The 27386-nt window shown below is 39.0% G+C and overlaps 1 protein-coding gene and 1 long non-coding RNA gene across 2 annotated transcripts in view; one reads left to right on the forward strand and one right to left on the reverse strand.

The window, feature by feature from the left end:
* LOC132540493 (uncharacterized) overlaps positions 1 to 27386 on the reverse strand; it is a 1042170-nt gene that overhangs the window by 247071 nt on the left and 767713 nt on the right. The gene's annotated exons all lie outside the window — the stretch shown is intronic.
* CLXN (calaxin) lies at positions 1914 to 15829 on the forward strand. The gene is made up of 6 exons (XM_007532999.3): positions 1914 to 2095; positions 7295 to 7453; positions 9561 to 9665; positions 10701 to 10852; positions 11563 to 11667; positions 15206 to 15829. The coding sequence occupies exons 1-6, from the start codon at positions 2038 to 2040 to the stop codon at positions 15263 to 15265; spliced, it is 639 nt and encodes a 212-aa protein (XP_007533061.1). The 5' UTR covers positions 1914 to 2037; the 3' UTR covers positions 15266 to 15829.

A 27386-nucleotide genomic window follows, 5' to 3' on the forward strand; every position in this document is an offset into this window, starting at 1 on the left:
CAATTCAAGGACAGTCGGTATAGGAAAATCAAACTCTTTTTGAAGAGTTGTCTTTGGGGATATGGTGAGGTGTGTGAGATATGCAGAAGTCCTGAGGGAAATGGTGAGCCAGATAGGTAGCTGGAGGAACTGGAAGCAACTGGTCACTACAGTATCAGTCAAAGAAAAGGGACAAGAAAGGTCAGTTGTGATTTAATTACACACATGGTGGTTTGGAGTCCCTCCTCAATACCTGTAAAAAACCAGAACTATTAAACTTAAATTTTGAAATCCTAATCTTTATAGTTTACTTTTACTGAAGTAATTTCATAAGATGTATAATAGGCTTGGAAATCAGTTCTATGATGTCATGCCCTAAGCAGCTTCCAAATGCCTTCATCATAAAAGGGTCATATTAAGTAAAAGACTTTCATCAATTCAAGGTCCAAGATATTTATCATGGCAAAACTCCAATTAATTGGGAGTCAAAGAGAAGACTTTTTTGCACACAAAATTAAAGGAAACATTCAGAGCAGTCATAGTCCCTTTAATGTGCTTTTGTATTTATAAAAGTATCCAGCTTAAAGTGGGCTTGCATTTTGAAAATTGCTATGATGATTTCATGCACAGTAATATTTATGTTGTACAATGTAAATAGTTTTTTATTCTTCCAGTATTGATTGATCTGATATGAGGTAACTATTTAGCCTTAATTGCCTTACTCTGAAAAAGCCTTCAGGGAAAGTAATCCTGTGTCTACTCAGCACAAGCAACTAAAAACTACATATGGACACGTCAAATCATCTTGAAATGTTATTAGCTAACTCTATTGGGTCTATTGTTAGCTTATAAGTCCAAACTTATTAAGCTCAAAAATGTTACAAGAATGCAATGAATTTTCTTAATATTGCCATTATGTTGGTAAAATACACTCCTAATATATGTCAGTGTTTCCCTTAGAAAGACTGACAAAAAATGTTTTTATAGTAAATGAATGGGAGGAGGATTTAACAAGTTTAGTATTTTTCTTTCCTGACAGAATAGATGTAACTCTTAACCTCAAGCGTCTGTGATATTGCCTTTACATCAGATAAACAAAATGCCCATCCTGCTAAGATGTTTCCCAGATAAAGCAAGGTTGGGCTGCAGTCCACAGCTGTCTCTGGGGAGCTACTTCATTTACTAAAGTAACAGTTGCTGGTGACTTCCTCAGATTTCACTGCCAGTCTCCAGCCCCACCCTAAGAATTGGCATGGAGGAACTATGAATTCCTTTTTCTCTTAATAACATTATCTCCCTCCCCCCCCACACACAAAAATTTTAAGTCACCTTGTTTCAGGCTCCTTGTGGCATCACAGCACAGGGATTAACAGAGTGACTCAGCCCTAAAAACAAATTCCTCACCCTGCTCTATCCATGAAAGTAATGATCTTCCAACGGCGCATCTGCTTGGACTCCAGGCTACTCTTTAAGTTTCTCCAGTTCTCCCTCATGATCTTAAACCTCTTAGTATAAGACTCACCAAACTAAAGCACATCTCTCCCAGGGGAGACAACATAATTTTGAGACCTTGCTGATTTAGTATGCAGTTAACTAAAGAGGCTGTTGAACGCTCAAGGACAGCAAAAACTAAAAATATAAAACTCTATCCTCAGTCTCAGAAGACCCAGTGTAGCACTGACTGCTGGGACCTCTAAGCAGGGGTACATTGGGCGAGCTGCGCCTCCCCCCCACCCCCGTTTCCATGGCTAAGGTGTGTTTGCGTGTGTGTGTACACGTGTGTATGTGTGTGTGTGTGTGTGTGTCTGCGTGTGTGTGTGTTGTGTTGTGTTGTTTTGTTTTTTTGTTTTTAGTGACGCTCAACTGTCCCAGGCAGCCTGGCAGCCAATCAGCGGCTGGCCCAGGCGTTGCCATGACTACATTGAGTGTTAGATCCGCGCATGCTCCCTATGAAGATGGAGGCACAGCTCCCCAGATCCTAGCCTGGGGCTGGCGCGGGCCCTCTGGCTGACTGCCCCCTGAACAACCCTCTGCAGCTGGATTCCATGAACGCCTGGCATGAACCGCAAGAAGCTGCAGAAGTTAACAGAAACTTTAACGAAAAACTGCAAGCATTGTAAGTATATATACACATGTATAATACTGAACAAGCAGGAACTCTTAGTCTGGATTGTCTGACCTGGTGTTAAAGTCTGTTTGCTTCCAGTCTCCAAAACCTGAGGACTGGTGGAGCATTTGCCACTCCCACTCCAAAAAAAGAATCCTGAGAGGTAATGTCCTGAGTTTAGTTTCTGGGGGCGGGCACGACACATGCCCAGTATCTACAGGACCGGTAGAATATATAATCATCTAGTATTATATTTGCTTCTCAAAACCTCTTCTTAGCTTACTTTAAAATTATAGAATGTATATGTCCATGAGACACATGTGGTTTTAGTCTCAGTTACAAGTGTAAAATAACTTATGAAAACAATGGAATCAAGAAAAATAGTCCAGCCAACTTTCACCTGCTTGTTAGCTCTTTTTTTTTTTTTTAAGCAAATAAACTGACAGAGTCCAAGGTATGGCAGTTTGACAATTTGCCTAGAGATCTACATGAGAAAATTGTTACTAGCAGCTAAACATCTTCAGGAAAGATGAGTTGAAATGGCACAAAAGTGTGTATCACAGAGCCTGTAATTTTCTTGAAAACCAAAATTCGCAGTGAAATTAAACACATGGCAAAGAACCTGTTCTCTTCTATGTATTTCTACTTTCCAAGTGCTTGTAGATTGCCAGGTAGAAGAAGCTGTGCAGGTGACAAATTAGCTTTTATCGTAGATGTTCAATTACATTCTAAAAGACGGGCTCATAACTTCATTAGGTAACTTTAATATCAGTATGCAGACTCTAATCAGAATTGTACTTGGGTAAAGAAGCCCTGGGCATGATTTAGATGAATATATTGTCTGTTGAACTAGTTTATAAATTATATTCTGATTGCAAAACTACTGGTCCCTTGAAGAAATACGAGAAGTTGTAGTCTTGGGAACATCCTCTTATGCAAAGGAGAAACAAATATGTTTTAATGTAGTTCTAGAGATTCCAGGATCTAGTAGCTTCTAATTGTCCTTAGCATCTAACATGATGAGTAGTAGAAGGGGGAAAATGTTCTTTGATTTAAGCAGTGCTATACATAAAAGTTGTGGAGTTACAAGCATCTTAAATATCTTAGACCAAAAAAATTTATTCTATAATTTAAGATATGATTATGGTTGTTGTTATCCCATGTTTTTTTCTTAAAATACCTCTACTTCTGGAAGAAAACAAAGTGCTCTTAAAACAGCTAGAAAGCATCTCAGAAAATAGGAATAGTGCAATACTATGTTGAATTTGATTTAAATTGTGTTAAGTAAATTTGCAGTGTGTTGCAAGCAGTCTGCGAACAAACCAAAATTTGAGTGTTTTAAAATACAAGTAAAATAATGGCTTTAAAAAACAGCTTTTTTTTTCATCATCACAGGGAATATTTTAAGTGAAACTAAAAACATCAATGTTTGGGGGCCAGCTCGTAACGCATCAGGTTAAGTGCACACAGCATGAAGCACAAGGACAGGCATAAGAATTCCAGTTGGAGCCCCTCGTTCCCCACCTGCAGGGTGGTAGAATGTCTGTCTTTCTCTCCCCCTTTCTATCTTCCTCTCCTCTCTTGATTTCTCTCCCTCTATCCTATCCAACAACAACAACAATAAACAACAATAAACAACAAGAGCAACAAAAGGGAAAAGGTAGCCTCAAGGAGCAGCGGATTCATAGTGCATACACCTAGCACCAGCAATAACACTGGAAGAAAGAGAGAGAGAGAGACAGAGAGAGACAGAGAGAGAGACAGAGAGAGAGAGAGAGAGAGGCATCAATGTTTGATAATCAAATTCCACACAGTTACACAGCATGGAATTTATAATAATTTTACATTTATTTTCACAAAAGGTGTTTCCTCTAAAATCCTATTTTTAGATGCCAGTATGAAATGGACTTATTTTTTAGACTCAGACCAGAAATTTACATTATCATCTACTTAATCCACCACTCTATAGATATGATCTGTAGAGCATAATTAGACTAATCAAAAAATCTAATCTTGAATTTCTATTAATTTAATTTAACATTGCAGTTAGACTCTAAGAAATATCTCAATAAGAAATTTTTTCCTGGGAGTCGGGTGGTAGCCCAGCAAGTTAAGAGCACGTGGTGCTAAAGCTCAAGGACCAGCATAAGGATCCCGGTTTGAGCCCCCGGTTCCCCATCACAGTCGCTTCACAGGCTGTGAAGCAGGCCTGCAGGTGTCTGTCTTTCTCTCCCCCTCTCTGTCTTCCCCTCCTCTCTCCATTTCTCTCTATCCTATCCAACAACGACGACATAAATAACAACAACAATAATAACTACAACAATAAAAACAAGGGCAACAAAAGGGAATAAATAAATGAAAAAAAGTTTTCTTATAGCTAAGCTTTCATCTTCTTAGTGATAAATTAAGCTAATATTATTTGATTTTTATTTTAGCTGAGATCAAAGCAAAATAGGTAATCAGCATGTCCCCTGATAGAATTTTTATATGTATTTATTTATTTTCCCTTTTGTTGCCTTTGCTGTTTATCATTGTTGTTGCTATTGCTCTTGTCATTGTTGGATAGGACAGAGAGAAATGGAGAGAGGAGGGGAAGATGGAGAGGGGGAGAGAAAGATTGACACCTGCAGACCTGCAGACCTGTTTTACCACCTGTGAAGCGACTCCTCTGTAGGTGGGGAGCCGGGGCTAGACCAAGATCCTTATGCCTGTCTTTGTGCTTTGTGCCACGTGCTACTGCCTGACTCCCCTCTCCCCCTCTAGAATTTTATAGACAGCAGTAGGATGTATCATTCTTCATGCAACCTTTTTCTTCCTATCCATTAAAAGCAGTTTTTATTTTTTAGAAATATTTTATATCATATGGTTAAATCTATAAAATGTGAAATTTACCATTTTTTCCATTTCAGTACATAACTAGTTAGCATGACATACACTCACATTGTTACCTAGGCAGTATCACCACCACCGTCTACAGACATTTTTATCTTTCAAGCTGAAATTCTGAAACCGTTAGACCATTTCTTCCTTCTTCTATCCACTAGCAACCAACATTCTACTTCCAGTCTCTATGAGTTTCACCTTCCTAGATACAATATGAGTGAAATCATACATTTGAGATTTGCCCTGTTAGTTTTTTATTTATTTATTTACTTATTTTTCTTTTTTGGTCTGGCACAGTTGACTTAGCCTAATATTTTCTAAGTTCATTCATATGGTAACATCTGCCAAATTGTCCTTCTTTGTCAAGGCTGAATAGCATTCCACTGTGTGTATGTACTACATTGTGTGTATATATTAATCCACTGATGGACACATAGGTTGCTTTAACCTCATTCATTTATTTACCACCAGAATTATCCCTAGGGTTAAATGCCTGCATGATAACAACATCACTCCTAGCTCCTTTTTTCCCCCTTTCTAATAATGACATAAAAAGACAGAGAGGGAAGAAGAGAGATAAAGAAGAAAAGAAAAACACTGGCTCCACTGCTTCACCACTATTGCAGTTTCTCCCCACCAATGGGGACCAGGGTTTTGAATCTCTGTGAATCCTCCCACATGGTAACTAACACATGTGCTCTACCAGGGACATTATGCCTGGTCCCACATTACCTTCCGGTTGTTGCTAATAATGTTGCTGGGATGAACTGGGAAATGACTGAGAGATAAAATCAAATTTACATATCTGCAAATCCAGGCTCTATTCCTGGCACCATTTATGCCAGAGGTAAGCTATACTCTGGTCTTGGTCTCTCTCTCTCTCTCTCTCTCTCTCTCTCTCTCACACACACACACACACACACACACGCACATCTCTATCCTCTCTTGAAATAGATAAAATCCTTTTCATAAATATTTTTTCAAGCAGTAAGTTGACTCAGTGGTAAAGTGCAGTACTTTCGCATGTAAGGTCCTGAGTTCAGTTCCCAGGACATCATATACCAGAGTTGTGCCCTGGTTCTAGCGTTCTCTCAGAAAAATGGAAGGATAGAGGGAGGGAAGGAGGGAGAATGATACTGCTATAAATAAATATTGGGTTACATGCATCTGAGCCCATGCTTTCAAGTCTCTTGGACAAATACCCAGAAGTAAAAATAAGTGGATCACATAGTTTACCTATGTTTTAATGATCTTAAATCATGGTACACCAGATCAGAAATCACATATTTCTCCATTCTTATAATATTGGTTTCCTTTTTTATGTAAACACAGATTTTTAGTTTTTGTTTTTAGTATTGAACTATAATTTTGTTTTAAAATAAAAAGTTTCCCTATTAAACCCTTTCACCTTTCTACTCAATGGGGGTTAGACTCATTCAGTCTCTACAAATGCAAATATATATATATATATATATATATATATATATATATATATATGCATGTATATCGTTAAATAAAATTCCCTTCCTCCAAAATACTGTTGAATATGCATAAACACTTCTTTATTGGGAAATAAGTGATTCTGATTTCCAATGTCTGGCTATTGTCTAATGTGAAATGAAAATCATATGTGGCTAAGCAGAACCTGGACTGGGGTTGGTGTATTGCACCAAAGGAAAATACTCTGGGGTGGGGAGGGGGGCAGAATATAGGTCCTAGAAAAGGATGACAGAGGACCTAGTGGGGGTTGTTTTATTATATGGAAAACTGAGAAATGGTATGCATGTACAATCTCTTGTGTTTGCTGTGGACTGTAAAACATTAATCCCCCAATAAAGTAAAAAAAAAAAAATAATAGAAATAAAAGAATATCATTGTGTGGTTTTTAGGAATAAGGAATCTATCTCTAAGGAAAAAGTTAAGCTACCAATCTCATAAATGACCATTATCAAAATGTTAGAGAAAAAGCTATCATTCTTAAAGCTTACTGTATTTGCTTTACCTCTACTGACATGTGAAGTTTATGACTAGGCCCCAAATCATTAACTAGGTAACACAGGTGAAGCTCATTGGACATACCTCTGTTCGATACTCAATTCTTGTTTAGAAAGAAGACCACTCTTTTCATTTGAGCAGAGAATTCTCTTATGGAGGCAGTCTTTACTCATATTAGAGTCATGGCTCTCCAGAGCTGGATAACCTGCCGTTGGCATGTCTGGTTGATGGTTTCGATATTGTTGTCTATGAAAACATTAATGAGAATTTTAAGCAAAGAATTAGAAACTAATGTGCGTTTTTTGCTCTACCAATTTTACTTTTTCACAGTTAATAAATCTGAAGTGAAATGCCTTATAGATCTTTTTTATACCTTGGTGGGAGGCATAACAGAAAGGCAGGGTACAGTCGTTGGACTTGATCGTAACGCGTTCCGGAACATCCTGCACACAACATTTGGAATGACGGATGACATGATCATGGACAGAGGTAAGAAGACACAGGCTCACGCCAGCCCAGTCCAGCCACAACTTGAAAAAACAAACAACAACATAAAAAAAAAACATTATTTGGACACACTCTCGGTAGGAAACTTAATGTTCTGCATTCCTAATTTCACCAGTATGTAAAAATTTAACTTTTATACACACAGTGAAGGAAATAGTATCCACTCTATTTTGTGTATTTAAAAAGAGCACCACCACAAACTAGAGCTGAGAAGTGTTCTGGTCTTACTCTCTGCATCTTTCCCACTGTAGCTCTCATTAAGATAAAGAAAAAATTATTTTAAAAATACAGGACAATGTCAGCTTGAATAATTAACTTTCCCTTCCTTTATATCAGAAGACCCAAGATATTTATTTCTATATCTACTTTGTATCATGACTAGTACAGTAGTAAACAGTGGCTTTAAAGGAGCATATAAATTCCCTCATACTGTTGAAAGTATTTCAGTAAAAATTAAAATGATCCAATCTGTCATGTATTACTACTATATTTTCGTTAAAATATGCATAGGCACCTGAATAACCCAATGTGTCTATAGTAAGTGTGATTTCAGAGTTGGGTGGTGGTGCACCTTTTTGAATGCATATGCTACAATGTACAAGGACCTTGGTTCAAACCCCCAGTCCCAACCTACAGGAGGAAAACTTTACGAGTGGTGAAAGGTCTCTCTCTCTCTCTCTCTCTTCCTTCTCCTCCTTCTCCTCCTCCTCCTCCTCTCTTTTTTGCCTCCAAGTTTATCACTGAAGCTTGGTGCCAGCATTATGATTCCACTGCTTCTGGTGGCTATTTTTTTTCCATTTTACTAGATAGGACAGAGAGAAATTGAGAGAGAAGAGGGAGATAGAGAAGAAGAGAGAAAGACACCTGCAGATCTGCTTCGCTACTTGTGAAGCATCCCTCCTACAGGTGAGGAGTGGGGGTCCCTGCACTTAGTGCTATGTGCACTTAGCTGGGTGTGCCACCACCCAGCTCCTCTCTCTCCCTGTCTCCCAGTTCCTATCAATTTCTGAAAGTCTCTATCCAATAAGTGAATAAAGATAACAAATTGCTTTTAAGGTTTTATAAGAATGAAAGAAAAGAAAAAAAAAAGAATGAAAGAAAAGAAAGAGAGAGAGAGAAAGAAAGAATGATCTCAGTGAAAAGTGGTGGAAAAAGGTAAGAGTTCCGGAACACTGGTATCCACTTGCTAGAATGACTATAAAATCATCCTCTTAAATGTGGGAATAAACACACTGAGAAGACTCTTAGGATAAAACTTTAAATCTCTCATTTCACACAATGTTCTGAAGAACCATAGAAAGCACTTAACATTGACACATGTGAAAGACTGGCAGGCAGCTATTTCTATCATATCCTTGAATTCAAGGAACAGACTTCATGAGAATCTATCACACTTAGTTTTGATGATCCAACACGTAGGTGAAGTACCCATTTTTAGGTTTTCTAGACTCACCACTTAATATCCTATGCCCCCCTGAACTCTGAAAACAGGCCAGTGTCCGTACAATAGGAAAGTGTGATGAAAAACTTAAAAGTGGTGAAAATGCTGATAGTCACCTGCTAGAACAACAGTGGAATAATTTCCATAAGTGTGGGAAGATATCTAGGGGTGGGCTGGAGAGATAGCATAATGGTTATGCAAAATTACTTTCATGCCTATGTTTCTAAGCTCCCAGGTTCAATCCCCAGCACCACCATAAGCCAGAGTTGAGTTGTGCTCTAGTATTTCTCCTTATGTTTTTATCTCTGATTAAAATAAATAAATGCAATATATAATTATAAATTTATGTTAATTTATTAGACTGCTATGCCTATGCATTATTACTACTTATCATATTTAGATATTCAGAATACACTTACTATAAAGTATAAAGGAGTAATGTAAAATTTAATTAATATTATATTCCAATGTTAATTAGGTAACATGGGTGAAGATCATTGGACATACATCTGTTCAATACTCAATTCCTATTTAGATATTTTGGTTTCTTCCCTTTGTCTAAAATTAAAAGTGACTGGTACCAAAGTAAATGCATTACTGAGAATAAATATGTGACATAAGAACTATATTACCCTCCTTTCCTTTTAGTATTCCGAGGTTTTGATAAAGACAATGATGGCTGTGTAACCGTATCAGAATGGGTTTATGGATTATCACTGTTTCTTCGAGGAACTTTAGAAGAAAAAATGAAATGTAAGATTTCAGGCTATCCTACTGATGTGTACATAGTGATTAACATAAGGTATTAAAATTAGTATTCTCTAACCCAGACTGTGAAGTAAGTTTTTCTGTTGGTTGGTTGGAATCCAAACCATGTTAACCTCTTTTATGGGATGAGCTCATGTCAATGGCAAGGTTTTAAAAAATAAAATATATCAAGAGATTATGAGAAGTTAATGTTAGATACAGTACTACATAGATATGCAATATATATGCTAATCATGTTTCTATGGATTGCTCGAAGCATTCTGTATTTTATATGTTGCATTATTTGAAATGTAACCAGAAAAATAAAGAACAATGATCCAGATTCCTTGTAGTAAGAATAGCTCACTTTATCAGGGGGTGTCAATTTACAATAGTATTGCTGCCACAGGTGCATAACTTTACATCTCCCCATGGCAGGTGTCAGTACACCACAATCTCTAGCAAATGTGTTCTTACCCTACTGCAGTATACTAGATCCTTCACCCCTTTATTGCTCCCAGGCTACTTTCCCCCTTTAGAGTGCTTACATCAGTAGCAATACACCCTATCTGACAAGAGTTTTTTTTATACGGACTTTTCCCTTTATTTGTTTCGTAAGTCCCACTATGACATATGAGTGACATCATCCTGTGTTTGTCCTTTTCCTTCTGGCTTATATCACTTACTGTAAGACCTACAAGTCCCTACCAAGCTGTAGCCAAAGAGAAGGTGTCGTCATTTGCCATGGGAATTGGAGTGTAGGCAAGCCAATATCCCGATAAACATCAATGATGAATAAAGAACTTAGACCTGAAAACTGTGTCAGCTGGTGGGTTAGCTCACGTGGATAGTGTGTTTGCCTTGCATATGACCCAGGTTCATATAAAGGAAGCTTAGTGCTGTGGTCTCTTTCACTCTCTATTTCTGCCTTTTTACTCCTCTGCCTAGATAACCAGAACCAAAAAGGACCATTGCATCATGATATGAAATTCATATATATATATATATATATATATATGTATATATATTTATTTTTTAAAGATTGCTTTGAAGTGTTTGATCTCAATGGTGATGGATTCATATCAAAAGAGGAGATGTTCCACATGTTGAAGAACAGCCTTCTCAAACAGCCATCTGAGGAAGACCCTGATGAAGGGATTAAAGATCTGGTGGAAATAACCCTAAAGAAAATGGTAAAAAAAAAAAATTAGATTTTCAGCTCCACTGTAGGGAGGTGGGGTTAGAGACACAGCATTTTGGTAGCAGGAATGGTGTTAATACATAGTCCTATTAACTCACAGTCTTTAAAAAAAGGATTATTTTTAATTTTATAATGAAAATGAAAGGCCATATTATCAGTTTCCTCTATGGTGAAGTAAAAACACATGAAGTATACTGTTTTATTGTAGCATTAAGCACCCCCCCTTTTGTTGCCCTTGTTGTTGTAGCCTTGTTGTGGTTATTATTATTGTTATTGATGTTGATGTTGTTCATTGTTGTATAGGACAGAGAGAAATAGAGGAGGGGAAGACAGGGGGAAAGAAAAATAGACACCTGCAGACTTGCTTCACCACCTGTGAAGCGTCTCCCCTGCAGGTGGGGAGTCGGGGGCTCGAATCAGGATCCTTACACGGTCCTTGCGCTTTGTGCCACGTGCACTTAACCTGCTGCACTACTTCCCAAGCCCCAGCATTAAGCATTCTTTACAGCATAAACTACAGAGTATCTTAGTTTTCTAACACTGTTCTTCTATTAGTACTGACCATGATATCATATATATACATATATATACATATATATATATATATATATATACACATAGGTATATACATAGGTATATATGTATGTGTGTGTGCGCAACAAGTGATAACATGTCAATTCATATATGACCTGTTACCTCTAGGACCGAGACCATGATGGGAAGTTGTCTTTTGCAGATTATGAACAGGCTGTAAGAGAAGAGACTCTTCTACTAGAAGCTTTTGGACCTTGCCTGCCTGACCCAAAGGTAATGATATTACTTTCCCTGAACATGTACCAATGTGTAACATAGCCTTAAAAACCCAGAATGTCTTTCTTCATGCAGAAAGAATAGTTTCTAATAGAGCAAACCTGCTTTAAAAAATTTCTGCTGGTTTATTTCACATAGCTGTTAAAACCCAATGCTATTTTTTTCATTCATTAACTGATTCATTCGTTTAAGAAACAATTACCAAGGCTTACTGTGTGCCAGAAACCTAGATGAAAGACTTAGTGACTACTCAAAAGATAATATTTTCCTGAATAAAAACTACCATGAAAATATTTACACAACAGTGTGGTAAGCATTATAATAATAGTTAATAGGAGCTGGCGAGACAGCTTACCTGAGGAAGCACCTGTTTTGCCATTCTGTGCGGCCCAGATCCAAGGATCTGGTACACCTCATGGAAATATTACAACATTGGGAGAAACTTTGGTGCTGTATTGTCTCTCCCTTTCTGTCTCTATTTCTTTTTTTTTTTTCCTTTTTCTCTCTATCTGAAAAAATTGACCTGAACATTGAAGCCCTTATTGATGACAATGTGTCTTACATCACCTCATGTAATCCCATCTAACCCTTCATAAAATAGGTGGTATGATTATCTTCATGTTCTAGAAGATATTTCTGAGGAAACAGAGACTCAGGAAATTTCAAGAACTTGTCCAAGTTCACTTCCCATTTATGGAAAACCCTGGGTATCTTAGTGCTAGAGCCCCTTATAGTGTTGGAGTCAAGAAGAGATCTTCTTAGGAGCATAATGTAAGCACTGGTGAATGACCAGTAGGAAAAGGCGGTCTTACCTAGAGATTTAGGAAGACCTAGAGGTTAAGTCAAGTGAGGAAGGATAATCTAAATGAAGTTTATGACATAGACTAGAGAGAAATAAAGCCAAAGATATAAATGAATCTATACTAGAAAAAACATAGTGGGACGGCAAAGGTAATAATTGTTAATAGTCAAAACCTGGAAGCAGCTCAGGTGTTCAACAACAGATGAGTAGCTGATTGAGTTGTGGTCTATATACACAATGGGATACTACTCAGCTATTAAAAATGGTGATATCACTTTCTTCACTTCATCTTGGATAGAGCTTGAAGGAATCATTTTAAATGAGGTAAGTTGTGGTCCAGGAGGTGGCGCAGTGATAGGACTTTGGACTCTCAAGCATGAAGTACCGAGTTTGATCCCCAGCAGCACATGTGCCAGAGTGATGTCTGGTTCTTTCTATCGCCTCCTATCTTTCTTATAAATAAATAAAATCTTTTTAAAAAAATCAGATAAGTCAAAAAGAGAAGGATAAATGTGCAATGATCTCACTCATAGATGGAAGTTGAAAAATGCTACCATGATGCCAGCCTGCCTTCCCTGGGCAGATGATCTGACCAATGTGTTTTGGAACCCCACCTCCCCAGAGCTCTACCACACTAGAGAAAGGTAGAGTCAGGCTGGGGTATGGATTGACCTGTCAATGCTCATGTCCAGAAATCTTTGGTCCATATTCCCAGAGGGATTAAGAATAAGAAGCTTCCAGGAGTTGGGCGGTAGCACAGTGGGTTAAGCGCAGGTGGCGCCATGCACAAGGACCAGCATAAGGATCCCAGTTCGAGCCCCCAGCTCCCCACCTGCAGGGGAGTTGCTTCACAGAAGGTGAAGCAGGTCTGCAGGTGTCTATCTTTCTTTGCCCCTCTCTGTCTTCCCCTTCTCTATTTCTCTCTATCCTATCCACCAACAACAACAATAATAACTACAACAATAAAACAACAAGGGAAACAAAAAGGTAATAAAGATTAAAAAAAAAAACAATAAGGAGCTTCCAGTGGAGGCGATGGGATATGGTACTCTGGTGGTGGGAACTGTATAAATTGTACCCCTCTTATCTCACAATCTTGTCAATCATTATTAAGTCATTAATAATAATAATAAGTTGAAAAATAAGAAAACACAATGCAGAACTTGGACTGGATTTGGTGTATTGCACCAAAAAGGCTCTCCCCTAATAAAAAATAAAAAAAAAAGAAAAAGAAAAACACATATCTTTATAAATTGTTATTTCATTATCATTTTATTATTTTTTCCCTTATTGGGGATTAACATTTTACATTCAACAGTAAATACAATAGTTTGTTTATGCATAACATTTCTTAGCTTTCCACATAACAGTACAACCTCCACTAGATCCTCTGTCATCCTGTACCAGGACCCTCCTTTTCCTTTCTTTTCTTTTTTCTTTCTTTCCCTTTCTCCCTCCATTTTAAAATATTTTTTTAAAAAATAACCAAGTTAAATGGAGCATAGAGCTTGCATTTTGTCTTGAATGTCTTAAGAGATCACCAGGAAATTTTAAGGCAGATAGAGTGCTGTTTAAGTGTTAAATGTTTACAGGTTACCATATACCCAACTGTCCTCTCCACACTCTCTAATCTGTAGCTTGTATTGCCTACTCAACAGGAAGGGAGGGAAGAAAGAAGGAGAGCAGAAAGAATAAAAAGACAATCCTTTGAAAAAAAATTAATTAAAAGAAATGAGAGAGGGGATCTGAGAGATAATTCAGCCTCTGAACACACTCGATGTATATGCCAGACATGCCAGAGGTTCCAGATTCTATCTAGGCGCTGCCATATGACAGTTGAGTGGTGTTCTTCTCTCTCTCTCTCTCTCCCTCCCTCCCTCCCTCCCTCCCCCCTCTCCCTCTCCATCCCCCCCCATATCATCTTTTATGAAATAAATATTTTTAAATGGAGGAAGAGGGAAAGAAAGGAAAAAAGGAAAGAAAGGAAAAGGAGGGAAAGTTGCAGGAGGTGGTTTAGCAAGCAGAGTACAGAATCTGAATGCATGAAGTCTCAACTTTTATCTTGGTCTTGTATAAAATGGAACATTGTTTTGTTTTCTCTCTCTCTCTCATACACACACACACACACACAAAACAGAAAAAGATAAAATAATTTAACTCATTCCAAACCTGCATCTATTCCCTGTCCTGTAACTTTCTTTTGCACAGCCAAGCTTCTTAAAAGAAGTTTCCATATTTATAATCTTCACTACCTACCATTTTTCCATCTACTCCTGAAACTGCTCTTGCTAAGGTCACCACAACCTCCTTGTTAATAAATCCCCAGCTTCCAGCTTTTGGAGTTTTTGTCTTACTAGACACCATCACTTACCCACTCAGGCTCTCTGTCCTCCTTTTCCTGCCCCGGGATATCTCCCCACTTTCCACTACAGCCTGACTGTGGGCTGGTTATTTTTCCTAGATTCCCAGAATTGCCTGGGGCTCAACTAGTTGCAACCCTCCATTGGAATGAGCTCAACTCTCTAGTTCCTGGCTGGTCTCTGTCACTAGGCTAGAGGCTCCGTGACAGCAAGGTCATGTGATCTTGTTAATCTTTGTGACCCCAGATTACACATTATACTTGGAACATAGTCAGCATAATTGTCATTTACAATGAAAAATGCATATAAGCTGTCACCCTTTGTTCTACCTATGGGGGGAAGCTGTACTAATTGGAGTATTTTTATTTTACAGAGCCAGATGGAATTTGAAACCCAAGTCTTCAAAGACCCACATGAATTCAATGACATGTAAATCTTTCTATGCCTGTTGCCTCAATGAGAAGGAGCAGAAACATATGAGTACACTGTTTAATGTAGAACCATGACATTGAGTTGTGTGTTTGGTGAGAGGGTGAAGTTCACTCACACATTAGCCCCCCCCCAATCCAGTGAGGATGTAAGTAAAATAGATGGAAGATAAGAATTTTTTTAATGAGATGCTGGCTTTGGCAAGACAAGTAACTAACTGTTGCTGGAGATAGTGTATCACATCCACTATCTGTTGAAGCATAAAACTGTCATGAAACATTTGTATTAGTGAAATGAAGGGAGCAGTTATATAGCCATCAATAATTTAAAAAAATAGTCTTCATGTCAGAAAGATGTTAGTTGTATTTTTAAAAAAATATATCACAAACTGTGCTGCTGTGAACATAGGTGTTTGACTGCCCAGGATGCAGTGGTGAAGAGAGACATGGGTTGGTGGTAGGCACAGTACACAGAAATGTATCATAGGGAAATGAGAAACTTTACTCATGTATCAATAACTGTCTTGTAAGTAACTATTTCCCCCAATAAAATCATTTGGAGAAAACTAGTTCAACAATTTTTTAAAGCATCTGAACTTTTAAATTGCTTCTAGTGCAATAATTAAAACAGCATCAAAACTATGACACTGGTATTTAGCATTTACAGACCTGTGTAAGTTCAACTGGTGGTGTACCCAGGTGAGAGCACATATTACCATGTGTAAAAAGCTGGCTTCAAGCCCCTGGTCCTCACTTGCAGAGAGAAAGCTTCAGGAGTGATGAAGCAGGTCTACAGGTTCTCTCTCTCAATCAATCTCTCTCTCTCTCTCTCTCTCTCTCTCTCTCTCTCTCTGTCATTTCTACTTCCTTTCCAATTTCTCTCTGTTCTATCAAATAACAGGAATTTTTTTTAAAAAGTTACTGTAAAGCAAAACAAAGACTTTCTGAGGGAGATGGTGAGACATGAGAGAAATGTGGAGCCCATTTTAATAGGGTCTCTGTTATGTAAGGGTTTGTCATGTTGGGTGTTTAGACTTTAAGCAACTAAGTACTGGATTCTCCTGCCACCCTTTTTTGTCTGTTACAACAATTAGAACAGCTTTCTTCCCAGATCAGGCCATCTGTAAATACTATGGAGAGACAGACAACTACACCACAGGATAAATCCAATCTCTTGCATTCAATTCTGGGTAAACTGAGGAAGAGAGCACTATCTAGGGTGGAATTGGTTTTCAGTTCCTCTAGAGTCATGCCTGAAAGTCCTCCCATATTGTAGTCAATGAGGAAGCCCCTTTTTCTGTTTTGGCGCTCTCTGGTTCTCCGTCTCAACTCCATTTTCATTGTCAGCCACAACATGGGTGCTCCTCAGTGGCATCCCCTCAATCCCTGGTATTTCACTATTTCCTTCCTTAACATGGGTCAGGACATTGAATTCCTGAGGCACGCTGCCTTCTCTTCTTCCTGTCCCTCATAGCAGCCTCACGGGCTATGATAGAAGCAGGAGAAAGACAATGCCTAGATCTGTTCCTCTCAGAATCACTATCTCCTTAAAGAAGGCATACAAGAGACTGAGAAGCATTAAGCACATAGCACTTCTGTCCCCATAGAAGCATCTATAAGCTACCTGCAGGTTTTGTTTGTCTTTTTTTTTTTTACGAATCTATAACTAAACTATGGCTTGCGGATAGTGCTGGGGATTGAACCTGAAACCTTGGTGTCTCAGGCAAGAAGGACTTTCTTTATAACCACAATGTTATTTCCCTAAGTCACACTTGCAGCTTTAAACTCATTTTCCTGCAATGTAAATTTAAGCAAAAGAATACATTACTTAAAAAATGGTTCGTTGCAAGCAAATGGTATAAGCAGTTCCATTAGAGAAAAGGTATTCATTACCCAAATATTTTCTTTAAATTTGGGATTCTGAAAAAGTAGGTTGTGCTAATAATTTGGCAAGAGATGTAAGTCAAACCACCATGCTCTGTGTGGTGATGTTAATACACTTAAGTCAGTTGTTTCTCAATAAAACTATATGTAAAACAGGTATGATTTTACCTTTTTGCATAAATTCTGGTGTGTTAAATTACATTTTACATCAATATAATTCATTTGTTTTAAGTATGCAAAAGCCTTGAGGATTACATTAATTATACAAAAGTATTTATGTATGCAAAAGACCTTGGGATCTCCACATTTCCTACTTTAAGAAGGTATAAATAGTATATCATGCCATTCCCCAGGGTTTTTTTAATTTTATTTTTCTGGTAGAAAAATAAGAGAGACTCAAATATGCAGGAAAATAAGCAATTGAATTTAAAATAACTGTTAGCAATCTGATATAATTGATTGTCTTTCAGGCTTTTTGTGGCATTTATGAGTATGGCTATATTTTTTTCTGAATGTATATATTCAGGTGGTCACTTCAAAAGTCTTCATTGAATCTTCTCCCCACTGTCAGGCTTGTTTTACCTCCTCTTTCCTGAAAACTGCTTTGTTCATGTACCACTCTCTCATGAAGTTTTTCTCAGGTTGTTAAATATTGACTGAGGTCTACCTTAGAAGAGCTATTCACTGTCGCACCATCACAGGGCCCATTAAGTCACTTCCCAACTGTATAAATTTTAATTGTTCTTGTTCGGTTTTGGAAGAGCACTGCTCAGCTCTGGCATTTGGTGGTGCCCAGGGATTTTGTGTTAATTATTTTAGATAGACACAGAGACAGAAAGAGAACACAACACTGACATTTCCCTCAATGCTATGGAGGATTAATTCAAAAACTATCCAAAATCCAAGTGAGTTTTTTCTCTAAGTGTGTGTGTGTGTGTGTGTGTGTGTGTGTGTGTGTGTGTGTGTGTGTGTGTGTGTGTGTATTTTTTCCCAGCTAACTGCTCAGCTCTCTGTTGGTGCCAGGGGTTGAACAACTGAGAGCCTCTGGTGCATCAAGCATGAAAGTTTGTTGTGCTATCACTGGTGCTATCTCCCTGACTCCATTCTTAATTTTTTACTATAAAATTATTCTTTTTTATGTATTTTGAAATTACAGAATTAAATATAGACAGGGGTTTGAATCCACACCATTCCCACTACAAGAGTTCTGAATCTTCTCTCTCCCCACTGCAATCCACCATAGTTTTCCTAAAGTTGTAGACATGGGCCAACCATCTTATCTACAACTATCTGTCCACATTTATACAAAGTTACCCCTTCTTTTCCTGATTCAATCCTCTCTTTCCCTCTAAACCACTCATGACATCAAAGCTACCTCCATATGTCCCTTTCCTTTTCCTTCCCTTTCTCTGGGTGCTGATGGAGCTGGAGTGCAGAGTCTTCTTATCTTCATCCTATCACTTCTCCCCCACTGGTAGTATGGATCAAGGTTGTTTATGGGGAGCAGAAGGTAGAAGTTCTGGCTTCTGTAGCTGCTTCTCTGCTGAGCATGAGCGTTGACAGGTCGATCCATACCCCCAGCCTGTTTCTACCTTTCCCTAATGGACCAGAGCACTGGAGATGTGAGGGTCCAAGATGCATTGGTGATATCATCTGCCCAGAGAAGTTGGGGTGGAGTCATGGTAGCATCTGCAGCCTGGTATCTGGAAGGTGGCATGACCAAAGCTGAGACAAGATGATTAATGAACAGGAACCAGAAAGTAGGATCAGAGCAGATGAGATTAGGGGTTTTAGAGTAGAAGAAAGCTAAGGAAACCATTTTAGGCATGTTCCTAGGGGCAACTATATAATAGTTTTGCTTGAGTTTTGTAACTAGCCTGAGGTTGGATGAGAATGTTGTCTGAGAGAATGGTGTCAGAGTGGTGCTAGATTTGAAGAGTTTTGAGGTTGACTTCTCAGGCTAGTATCTCAGGTTACAGTCCACAGTAGGAGTTCAATACCAGCATAATGTGGGGTGGCAGCACCAGTAGCGATTTAGTTAAAGTTGACTGGGTTGGTATGGCAGTAAGGAATCATAGAAAAAGAATTTCAAGAAGTATGGGCATATCCTAGAGGTACCAGGACTAGGAGAAATGCAGGTCTTAAAGAGGATGCAAAGGGTTTCTTATAGTCTTAGAGAAAGTTAAAATATCAATAATAAATTCTTATAGCCAGGTTAGTTGGGGGGGCTAATTATCTGTGTTATTATACTTAACTTCACTATGATCTGAACACTTCTAGTGGTATCTGAACCTCCTTGTATTTTAAATACTTACAAGGTCAAAAGGTCTTGACCTATCTGGCATAAAGCTGTAATTGATTTAGATGTTTGCAGAGCTTTGTTTTCCAATACATTTTTAGAGATCCATAAATAATTAATCCCCTTATCAGAGAATGATCATTTTGCAAATCTAAGATAAATATTAACAAGAGCTGGTATTTGTGCTTAGGGTAAAATTATTCCCAAAATGAACTGTATAAAGAAATATTTTCACATGGCTCATTGCCTACTCTCATGGATAAATCTGTGACAGTAGAAGTCCTGGGGGAAAGGCCTGTATGATTTTAAAGATTTTTAGTGCATATTGCCACATCCCCCTCCCAGGAGACTTGTTAGAGATGACATAGGAGATTGTCATTCTCCTTCTCTGCACACACTCCTTGAACTTCTTTACTAACATCAGGGAGCCTTAACTGATGATAATTTAAATTTATTTTTAAGCTTGTTTTTGACATCACCAGGTCTTCAATGATCTGAGACAATACTTTCAGAGAGACAGAGACACAGAGAGGAAAAGACAGCACTGTAGCTTCCTCTAGAGCAGTGGAAGTGAGACTAGAACCTGGGTCACACTCCAGGCAAAATGAATGCACTGTCCAGGTGAGTTATTGTGTCAGCCTTTGATTTATCTTTGGAAGATCTTGCACCTAAACCTTTTTAATGTTGATTGGGTAAACATTGACTTCATGTGCACACCCTGGTTTTTGTACTTGGAATTACTGAAAAGTAAGAGGATTTTCAAAATATGGGTAGGGTGGTCAGAAATTAGTTCTACTGGTAGAACATATGACTTGCCATGAGTCCCAGACTAGACTCTTGGCACTACTTGGGAGGGTCACCATGGCACAGAAGGAGATTCTGATTCTCCTTCATCCTCTCCTCTCTACTTGAAGTAAAAGAAAAGGAATAAAAAAGTTGGCCTGGGAACAGTAAAGTCACAAAAAAAAAAAAATGAGGTCCTAGCTTTACCAAAAAGTACATAAATAAAATTTTAATGAACCTTGAGATCACCTGAGAAACTTGACTCCTGAGCCTGCCCATAGATTTCAGAACATAAGCATGCTCCATTGATGCAATCAGTTAGCGCATGGTACTTATGCAGATTTCAGAAAATACCCTCTCTACACTTCTTCCCCATTATTTCCCTCTTCTCCAATATTTAGAGTTCTGGATTCTGCTCACTTCCCTACAAAGCACACAATGATCTGGGCACTGCAAATTCACTCAGGTGAATCATCCTGCCATCTGAAAACAACTGAGTATTTTGTGGGGGAAGAAACATCTCTCTGGCTATCTGGAATGGGGGGTCTCACCTCCCCTCCTTGCTGTGAGACTTGTCTCTACCCCTCCCTTTAAGCACAGCCAGATTGTCCCTGCCAGGGCTCTACCTGCCTGGAGGCATACAGGCTAAGACTCTGTGTCAGCAGTTAACATTTGGAGGTTTACAGACAAATCCTCAGAGACTAATTTTTCCTTCTCCTGGTGCTTCTGAGCGAACCAGAGGGGAGCCACTGGCCTTTCAGGAGAGATGCATTCCCCTGCTAGGAGCATTGGAAAGATTCTGTTTGGGAAAACACTCAAGTCCCTCTTTCTAAACTATAGGATTTACAGACTAACCCCCCCAAAAAAAAACTGGTAGCCCTGCATTCTTCCCCCTGACATATCTTTGGGTACAAGATTACACTTGTAAGAAACCAATCCTGCAATTGCTTGCGTCATAAAACCATCCCAAACATTTTTTTTTTTTAATTTAGAAATCTTAAAGCTTTGCGTTTCTACTTCTTTTTTTTTTTTTACATGCATAACATTCCCCAGATTCCCATTTAACAATACAACCCCCACTATTTCATTCATCATTTTTCATGGACCTGTATTCTCCCCACCCACCCACCCACCCCAGAGTCTTTTACTTTGGTGTAATACTCCAATTCCATTTCAGGTTCGACTTGTGTTTTCTTTTCTAATCTTTCTTTTCTAATCCCAAACATTCACTGAGTTTCCACTTTGCACCAAGCCTGGGAGGGTTAAACACAGTGAAGTCAGGTGCCCTCCCTCATTACAGGGAACATGAGGATTCTGCAACCACTCTGGTTGGGTCAGCCCTAATCACTTCCTGGAGTCATGGCCCTGACCCTCCAAATAAGTTTTTTAAAGGAAATTCTTAGAGACTGAAAGTCAAATGTACTTTGACAGGGGTGGACAATGTGGTATACAGTTGAGTGCACATGTTATAATGTTTAAGGATCTGGTTCTCACCTGCAGGAAAGGGGGTGGGGGAGCTTCATGAGTGGTGAAGCAGTGGTGCAGATTTCTCTCTCTCTCTCTCTTTCTCTTTTTTTCTCTCTCTCTCTCTCTCTCAATTTCTGTCTGATTTATCCAAAATAAATAAATGAGTTTTAATGTACTTTGAAATGATGAAGAGAACCACATCATTTGTTTCTGAGTTGCTCCTACAAGTCCCCATTTTTTTTTCTGTGTGTACTCCACATCTGTTCATTCACTCATTAAATCATTCCAGTTCCCCTCCTCATTTCCCAGCCCCAGAATCCAGAGCTGATTCTCATTACTTGTGGCCAGGAAAGACATTTATCACTGAAAGACTAAGGAAGACACAATCAAAATGGAAATTTGTATTTACTTTTTTATTACCTTTATTTATTTATTAAATAGAGACAGCCAGAAACTGAGAGGGGGAAGGGGCGATAGAGAAGGAGAGAGAAATAGAGACATCTGCATCCCTGCTTCACCACTTGTGAAGCTTTCCCCCTGCAGATGGGGACCAGGGATTCAAACCTGGGTCTCTGAACACTGTAACATGTGCGCTCAACCAGGTGCACCATCATCCAGCCCCCCAAATGGAAAATTAACACATTACTTGGTTAAAGAAGATTCAGAAAATTATGAGGGTGCTCTAGTAATGTTTCCCAAAAAGGCAGGAGCTGGTCTGTCTTTCCTGGCTGGGTTCCTGACTGCCTACTTTGCCAGAATGAAGCAGATGGTCTATTTGAGTATATCCCAGCTTCAGCTAACACTGGAGGAGGAGCAGGAACCAAGCCCAAAAACACTAAAGAAATCACAGCTTCCTGGTCATGACATAACTCTCAAGGAAGTTTGCTCAGTTTTTCAGGGGAGGAAGCAAAGAAAGGAAGGAAATCTAGTAGTGGCAGATCCTGAGCAAAACAAAACCTGCTCCCATACTGGAACTGTCTTTATCAGCGTCATTGCCCAGATAGCAGTTCACTGCGCACTGTTCCACGCCTGGTAATTTGTGGCTTTCTGTGTACCTCGTGTCTCCTACCTAATCCTTCAAGAAAATATCCCTCTCCCTAAGGCACATATCCTCTTGTTTATTTTTGCCTCCTCCTGCCTGTTCAGCTTCACACTGCCTCTATTATGTGGCCCCAGCCAGACTCACAGGAAGAGTTCCCTGCATGACAAACATGTGGACTTGAAGAGCATTTGAATAACTGGGTGAAATACAGACTGTCCTCCCTTTAACCTGACATGCACCTCTCCATCTTCTGTTCCTGTTCCCAAAGTTGTTGCTGCTGCTGCTGCTGCTGTTGTTAAACAAGGGAATCCCACAGCTCAGGGCCAGGCAAGTGAGCCTGAAGGTAGAAAATTATCTAGAAGCAAATAGAGGGATTTCTCTTTGCTAAAAGCATTCAGAACTTTAGTCCTTGCCTCCTGGTAAGAACAATTACTTCCCCCACTCCCACCAAGAATAGGCCAGGCTAGAAGATAAACTAAAATCACCAAGTCTCCCTTAATGACTGCTCCAGAGATACAGTAGAGTCAGAAGGTGCAATAAAACAATTCCTGTGACCTCTGTAACACATCATTCAAAACCCTATCATCACCTGGTTCCAGGTATGCTACTAAATTGCTCTACATTATCTCATTTATCACTACTAGGGTAGGAGATAGACTCAGACATTACTATCTGCATCCTACAGACTGAGGAAACATATTTAGAAGATGATAGATTGAAAAATACCCCCCATATCTCAATGGTAGAGCAAAGTCAGTATTCAGAGCACACCTAATTCTGAAATTAGAGAACTTTCTTAGCAATACCTACTCTTCTTTATACCTAGACCCCTGCAGCATAGAGTAGTAATTGGGTATCCAGTTTCCTAAAGAATCTTCAAAGTATCCTTTCCAGGCTTCCTTGGGTTCTATGTGTTCTTTGTATGTATGAGAGTTCTCCAAGGTGCTTCTCATCTAAATATGTCTAAATATGTCTTGGGATTGTTCTTCTTTAAATACAAATTCAGTCATGCTTGGTAGCCATAGAGATCTGGATATTGGGATGGGCCCTGGCCTTGCCTCAATCCAGATGTGGTACTAAAGTTATAAGATAGTAGACAGGTCTGATTCTGGGACTGTAAAGTCAACAAAGGCTCAAGAGAACTAAAATGAGTGTCACCTCACTTTGGGAGGAGGGAGTGGACTCATGAAGAGAATAGAAATCCTCCCAGGAGGAGAGAAAATGTTAAGATCCTCAGATGGAAGTCAAGGAATGTTTGTTTGGGCTATCTTGAATAGTATCAAAGGAAGACTTCTGGGGCCGGGTGGTGGCACACCTGGTTGAGCACACATGTTACAGTGTGAAAGGACTGACTTTTGAAAATCTAAGCCCCACAAGCAGGGGGAAATTTCATGAGTAGTAAAGCAATACTATAGGTGTGTCTCTGTCTCTCCCTCTCTATCTGCCCTCTCAATTTCTGGCTATCTCTATCCAATAAATAAATAAATATGATACCCCCCCAAAAAAGGAAGACATCTATCAGAGAAAGATGTCAGTAATAAGAAACCACTATATCAAGTGGAAATCCCAAGATATTACAATGTAGCACTTACTGGATGTTAGTAATTGGTCCAAGGATGCATAGCTAGTGTAGTTTTAACTTGTATTCTTTAAACACTGACAGAGAGACAACAAGACAAAGAGAAAGAGAAAGACACCACAAGATCAGAAGCTTCCTCCAATGTGGTAAAGGCCAGACTTGAACTTGATTTTCATGTGAGCAAAACAGATATACTAATCAGATGAATTATTCTGGTGGTCCATTTAGCTTGAATTTTAATCCCTGGTCACTAACCATGTTATAGACCTGGCTATCTCTGATTGTCACAAGATATTACATGATCATACACAGGTCACATGAATTAAAATTCTGAAGGCTGAGTGAAAAGGGGTGCATAGGCTGATGAGTAAATTAGTCCAAATAATCCAAACCAGGGTAAGGCTGAAAGTGAAAGGAGATGCTGATCTGTAGCTCAGGGCTGTTCCAGAAAAAGCAGGATCTGTGACCATTCTAGTGATAGGCATCAGTTACTCCACACGTGTCTTTTCCATTTCTTTTTTTACTTTTGATTAGTAATGAGCTACAAGGTTGTAAATTACAGAGCATAATACCACCCCACACCTACTACCAAAGTTCCATGTCCTCAAAATTTACCTTTCATGCTAAATGGAAACAGTTTTTTTCTGCCTCTGTCTCTCAGGGGTTATATCACAGCCCACTGAGATAACAACTAAGACATCTTCTTGGGAACTGTAAAGTATGTCATGGGGTGGGCAGTGGTGGTGTACCTGGTTAAGTGCACATAGTACTAAATGCAGTGACCTGCTCATGGATCTGGGTTTGAGCCCCTGCTCCCCATCTACAGGTGGGATGCATCACAAGCAGTGAAGCAGGTCTGTAGGTGCCTATCTTTCTCTATCCCTCGCTATCTCTCCCTCCTCTCTCAACTTCTCTCCGTCCTATCTAATAAAATTTAAAAAATGACCACCAGGAGCATTGGATTCATAGTGCTGGCACCAAACCCCTATGATAACCCTGGAGGCAATAATAATAACAACAAAAGAAAGAAAGAAAGAAAGAGAGAGAGAGAGAAAGAAAGAAAGAAAGAAAGAAAGGAAGAATAGAGTGCTGACAGAGGACCTAGTGGGGGTTGTATTGTTATATGGAAAACTGGGAAATGTTATGCATGTACAAACTATTGTGAAATGTAAAACATTAATTCCCCCAATAAAGAAATGAAAAAAGAAATTTCAAAAAAGTTATTGCTGTAATCAAATTATTTGGCAATTGGGTTAACTTTAAAAATTACTTTGTTAAGATTTGCTGTATCATACACAACATCACTATATGTCCTTGGACATTATTTGTATATAGTTGTGTCTTATAGAGTAATGCCACCGGTTGCTTCTGTTCTCCCTGGTCTAAGCTTTTAAGAGAGTCAACATTTCAAAGCCTCAGCCTATGGTTGGTCTGTGCATTAAAAAGTTTGAGACAGGAGTTGGGCGGTAGCACAGCGGGTTAAGCGCAGGAGGCACAAAATGCAAGGACCAGCATAAGGATCCCAGTTCAAGCCCCCGGCTCCCCACCTGCAGGGAAGTCGCTTCACAAGCAGTGAAGCAGGTCTGCAGGTGTCTGTCTTTCTCTCTGCCTCTCTGTCTTCCCCTCCTCTCTCCATTTCTCTCTGTCCTATCCAACAACAACGACATCAATCATAACTACAACAAGGTCAACAAAAGGGAATAAATAATATTTTTAAAAGCTTTAAAATTTTTTTAAAAGTTTGAGACATTCAATTTTTCCTCTCTCATATTAATAGTGATTTATATGACAAGTTAATAGGAGTGTATATAAACACCATTCCCACAACCTAAAAACTGTGCATCCCACCCCCCATCAGCAATGCTGAACATCCACCCTCACCCTCAACCCAGAGATTCTTACTTTGGTGCCCTACTCCAAACTCAGTCAAATCCTGCTTTGAGTTTCCCTTTCTGTTCTTCTTTCTCAACTTATGTTCATGAGTGGGATCATCCCATACTCATCTTTGTCTTTCTGACTTAGCTCACGTAAAATAATTCCTTCTAGCTCCATCTTAGATGGGTCATAGAAGGTGGGTTCATTGTTCTTAGTAGCTGCATAGTATTCCATTGTGTATATATACCACTGCTTTCTCAGCCACTCATCTGTTGTTGGGCATCTAGGTTGCTTCCAGGTTTTAGCTACTACAAAAAAAAAAAAAAAGAAGAAGAAGAAGAATATAGAGTACTGAACATATAGTATTGTGAAAGTGCAGAGATTAGAAGTTTAACAGTAAAACAGGTGCTATTAGGAATATCATATGTTCTCATTAGGAATTCATAGTAATCATTACATAAGGAAGCTCACGACCTAAAATTGAAGCACTATGGCTTCTGAGTTCTTCCTGGTGACTCAACGTTTATATTGTTTTAAGTGACTTATTCTGTCAAAAGAAGATAAAGAGTAGCTCTGAAATGTCTTTAATAATGTCTAAGAAGATATCTAAGTGGGAATGCACAGGACTTGCTTTTATGACTACAACTTTGATCTCTGGCATCACACGTGATAGGGTTGTGAGCTTGCTCTCCGTCTTTCTTTCTCTGTCTCTCCATCTCTATCGCCATAAAAAAATACACCTTTAAAAAATATTGTGTGCTGATGAGACAGGTCACTTGCATAATGTGCTTCTTTGCCAAGTGTGTGTATCAGGTTTGAGCTTACCACCCCCACCACATTGAAGGAAGCTTCACTGCTGTGGTGTCTTTCTCCCTGCCTGCCTCTCTATCTAAAATAAACTAAATTTACATTTTGGATACAGTAAAATGCTAACTTGGATAGCACCATGTTTGACATATGATCACTAAGGCCCTGAAGAACACTTCAGTTTTGTGCTTTCTTTTCCTCTCTGTCTGCTTCTCTGTTTCTATTTGTTTATTTGTTTATTTATTTATTTATTTTTGCTTCCAGGGTTATTGCTGGGGCCTGGGGCCTGCACTATGAATCCACTGCTCCGGGTGGCCATGTCTTTCCCATTTTATTAAATAGGACAGGAAGAAATTGAGAGAGAGGGAGAGAGACAGACAGACATCCGCA

The sequence above is a fragment of the Erinaceus europaeus genome, chromosome 1 (assembly GCF_950295315.1).
Source record: "Erinaceus europaeus chromosome 1, mEriEur2.1, whole genome shotgun sequence".
In the NCBI taxonomy this organism is placed as follows: Eukaryota; Metazoa; Chordata; class Mammalia; order Eulipotyphla; family Erinaceidae; genus Erinaceus; species Erinaceus europaeus.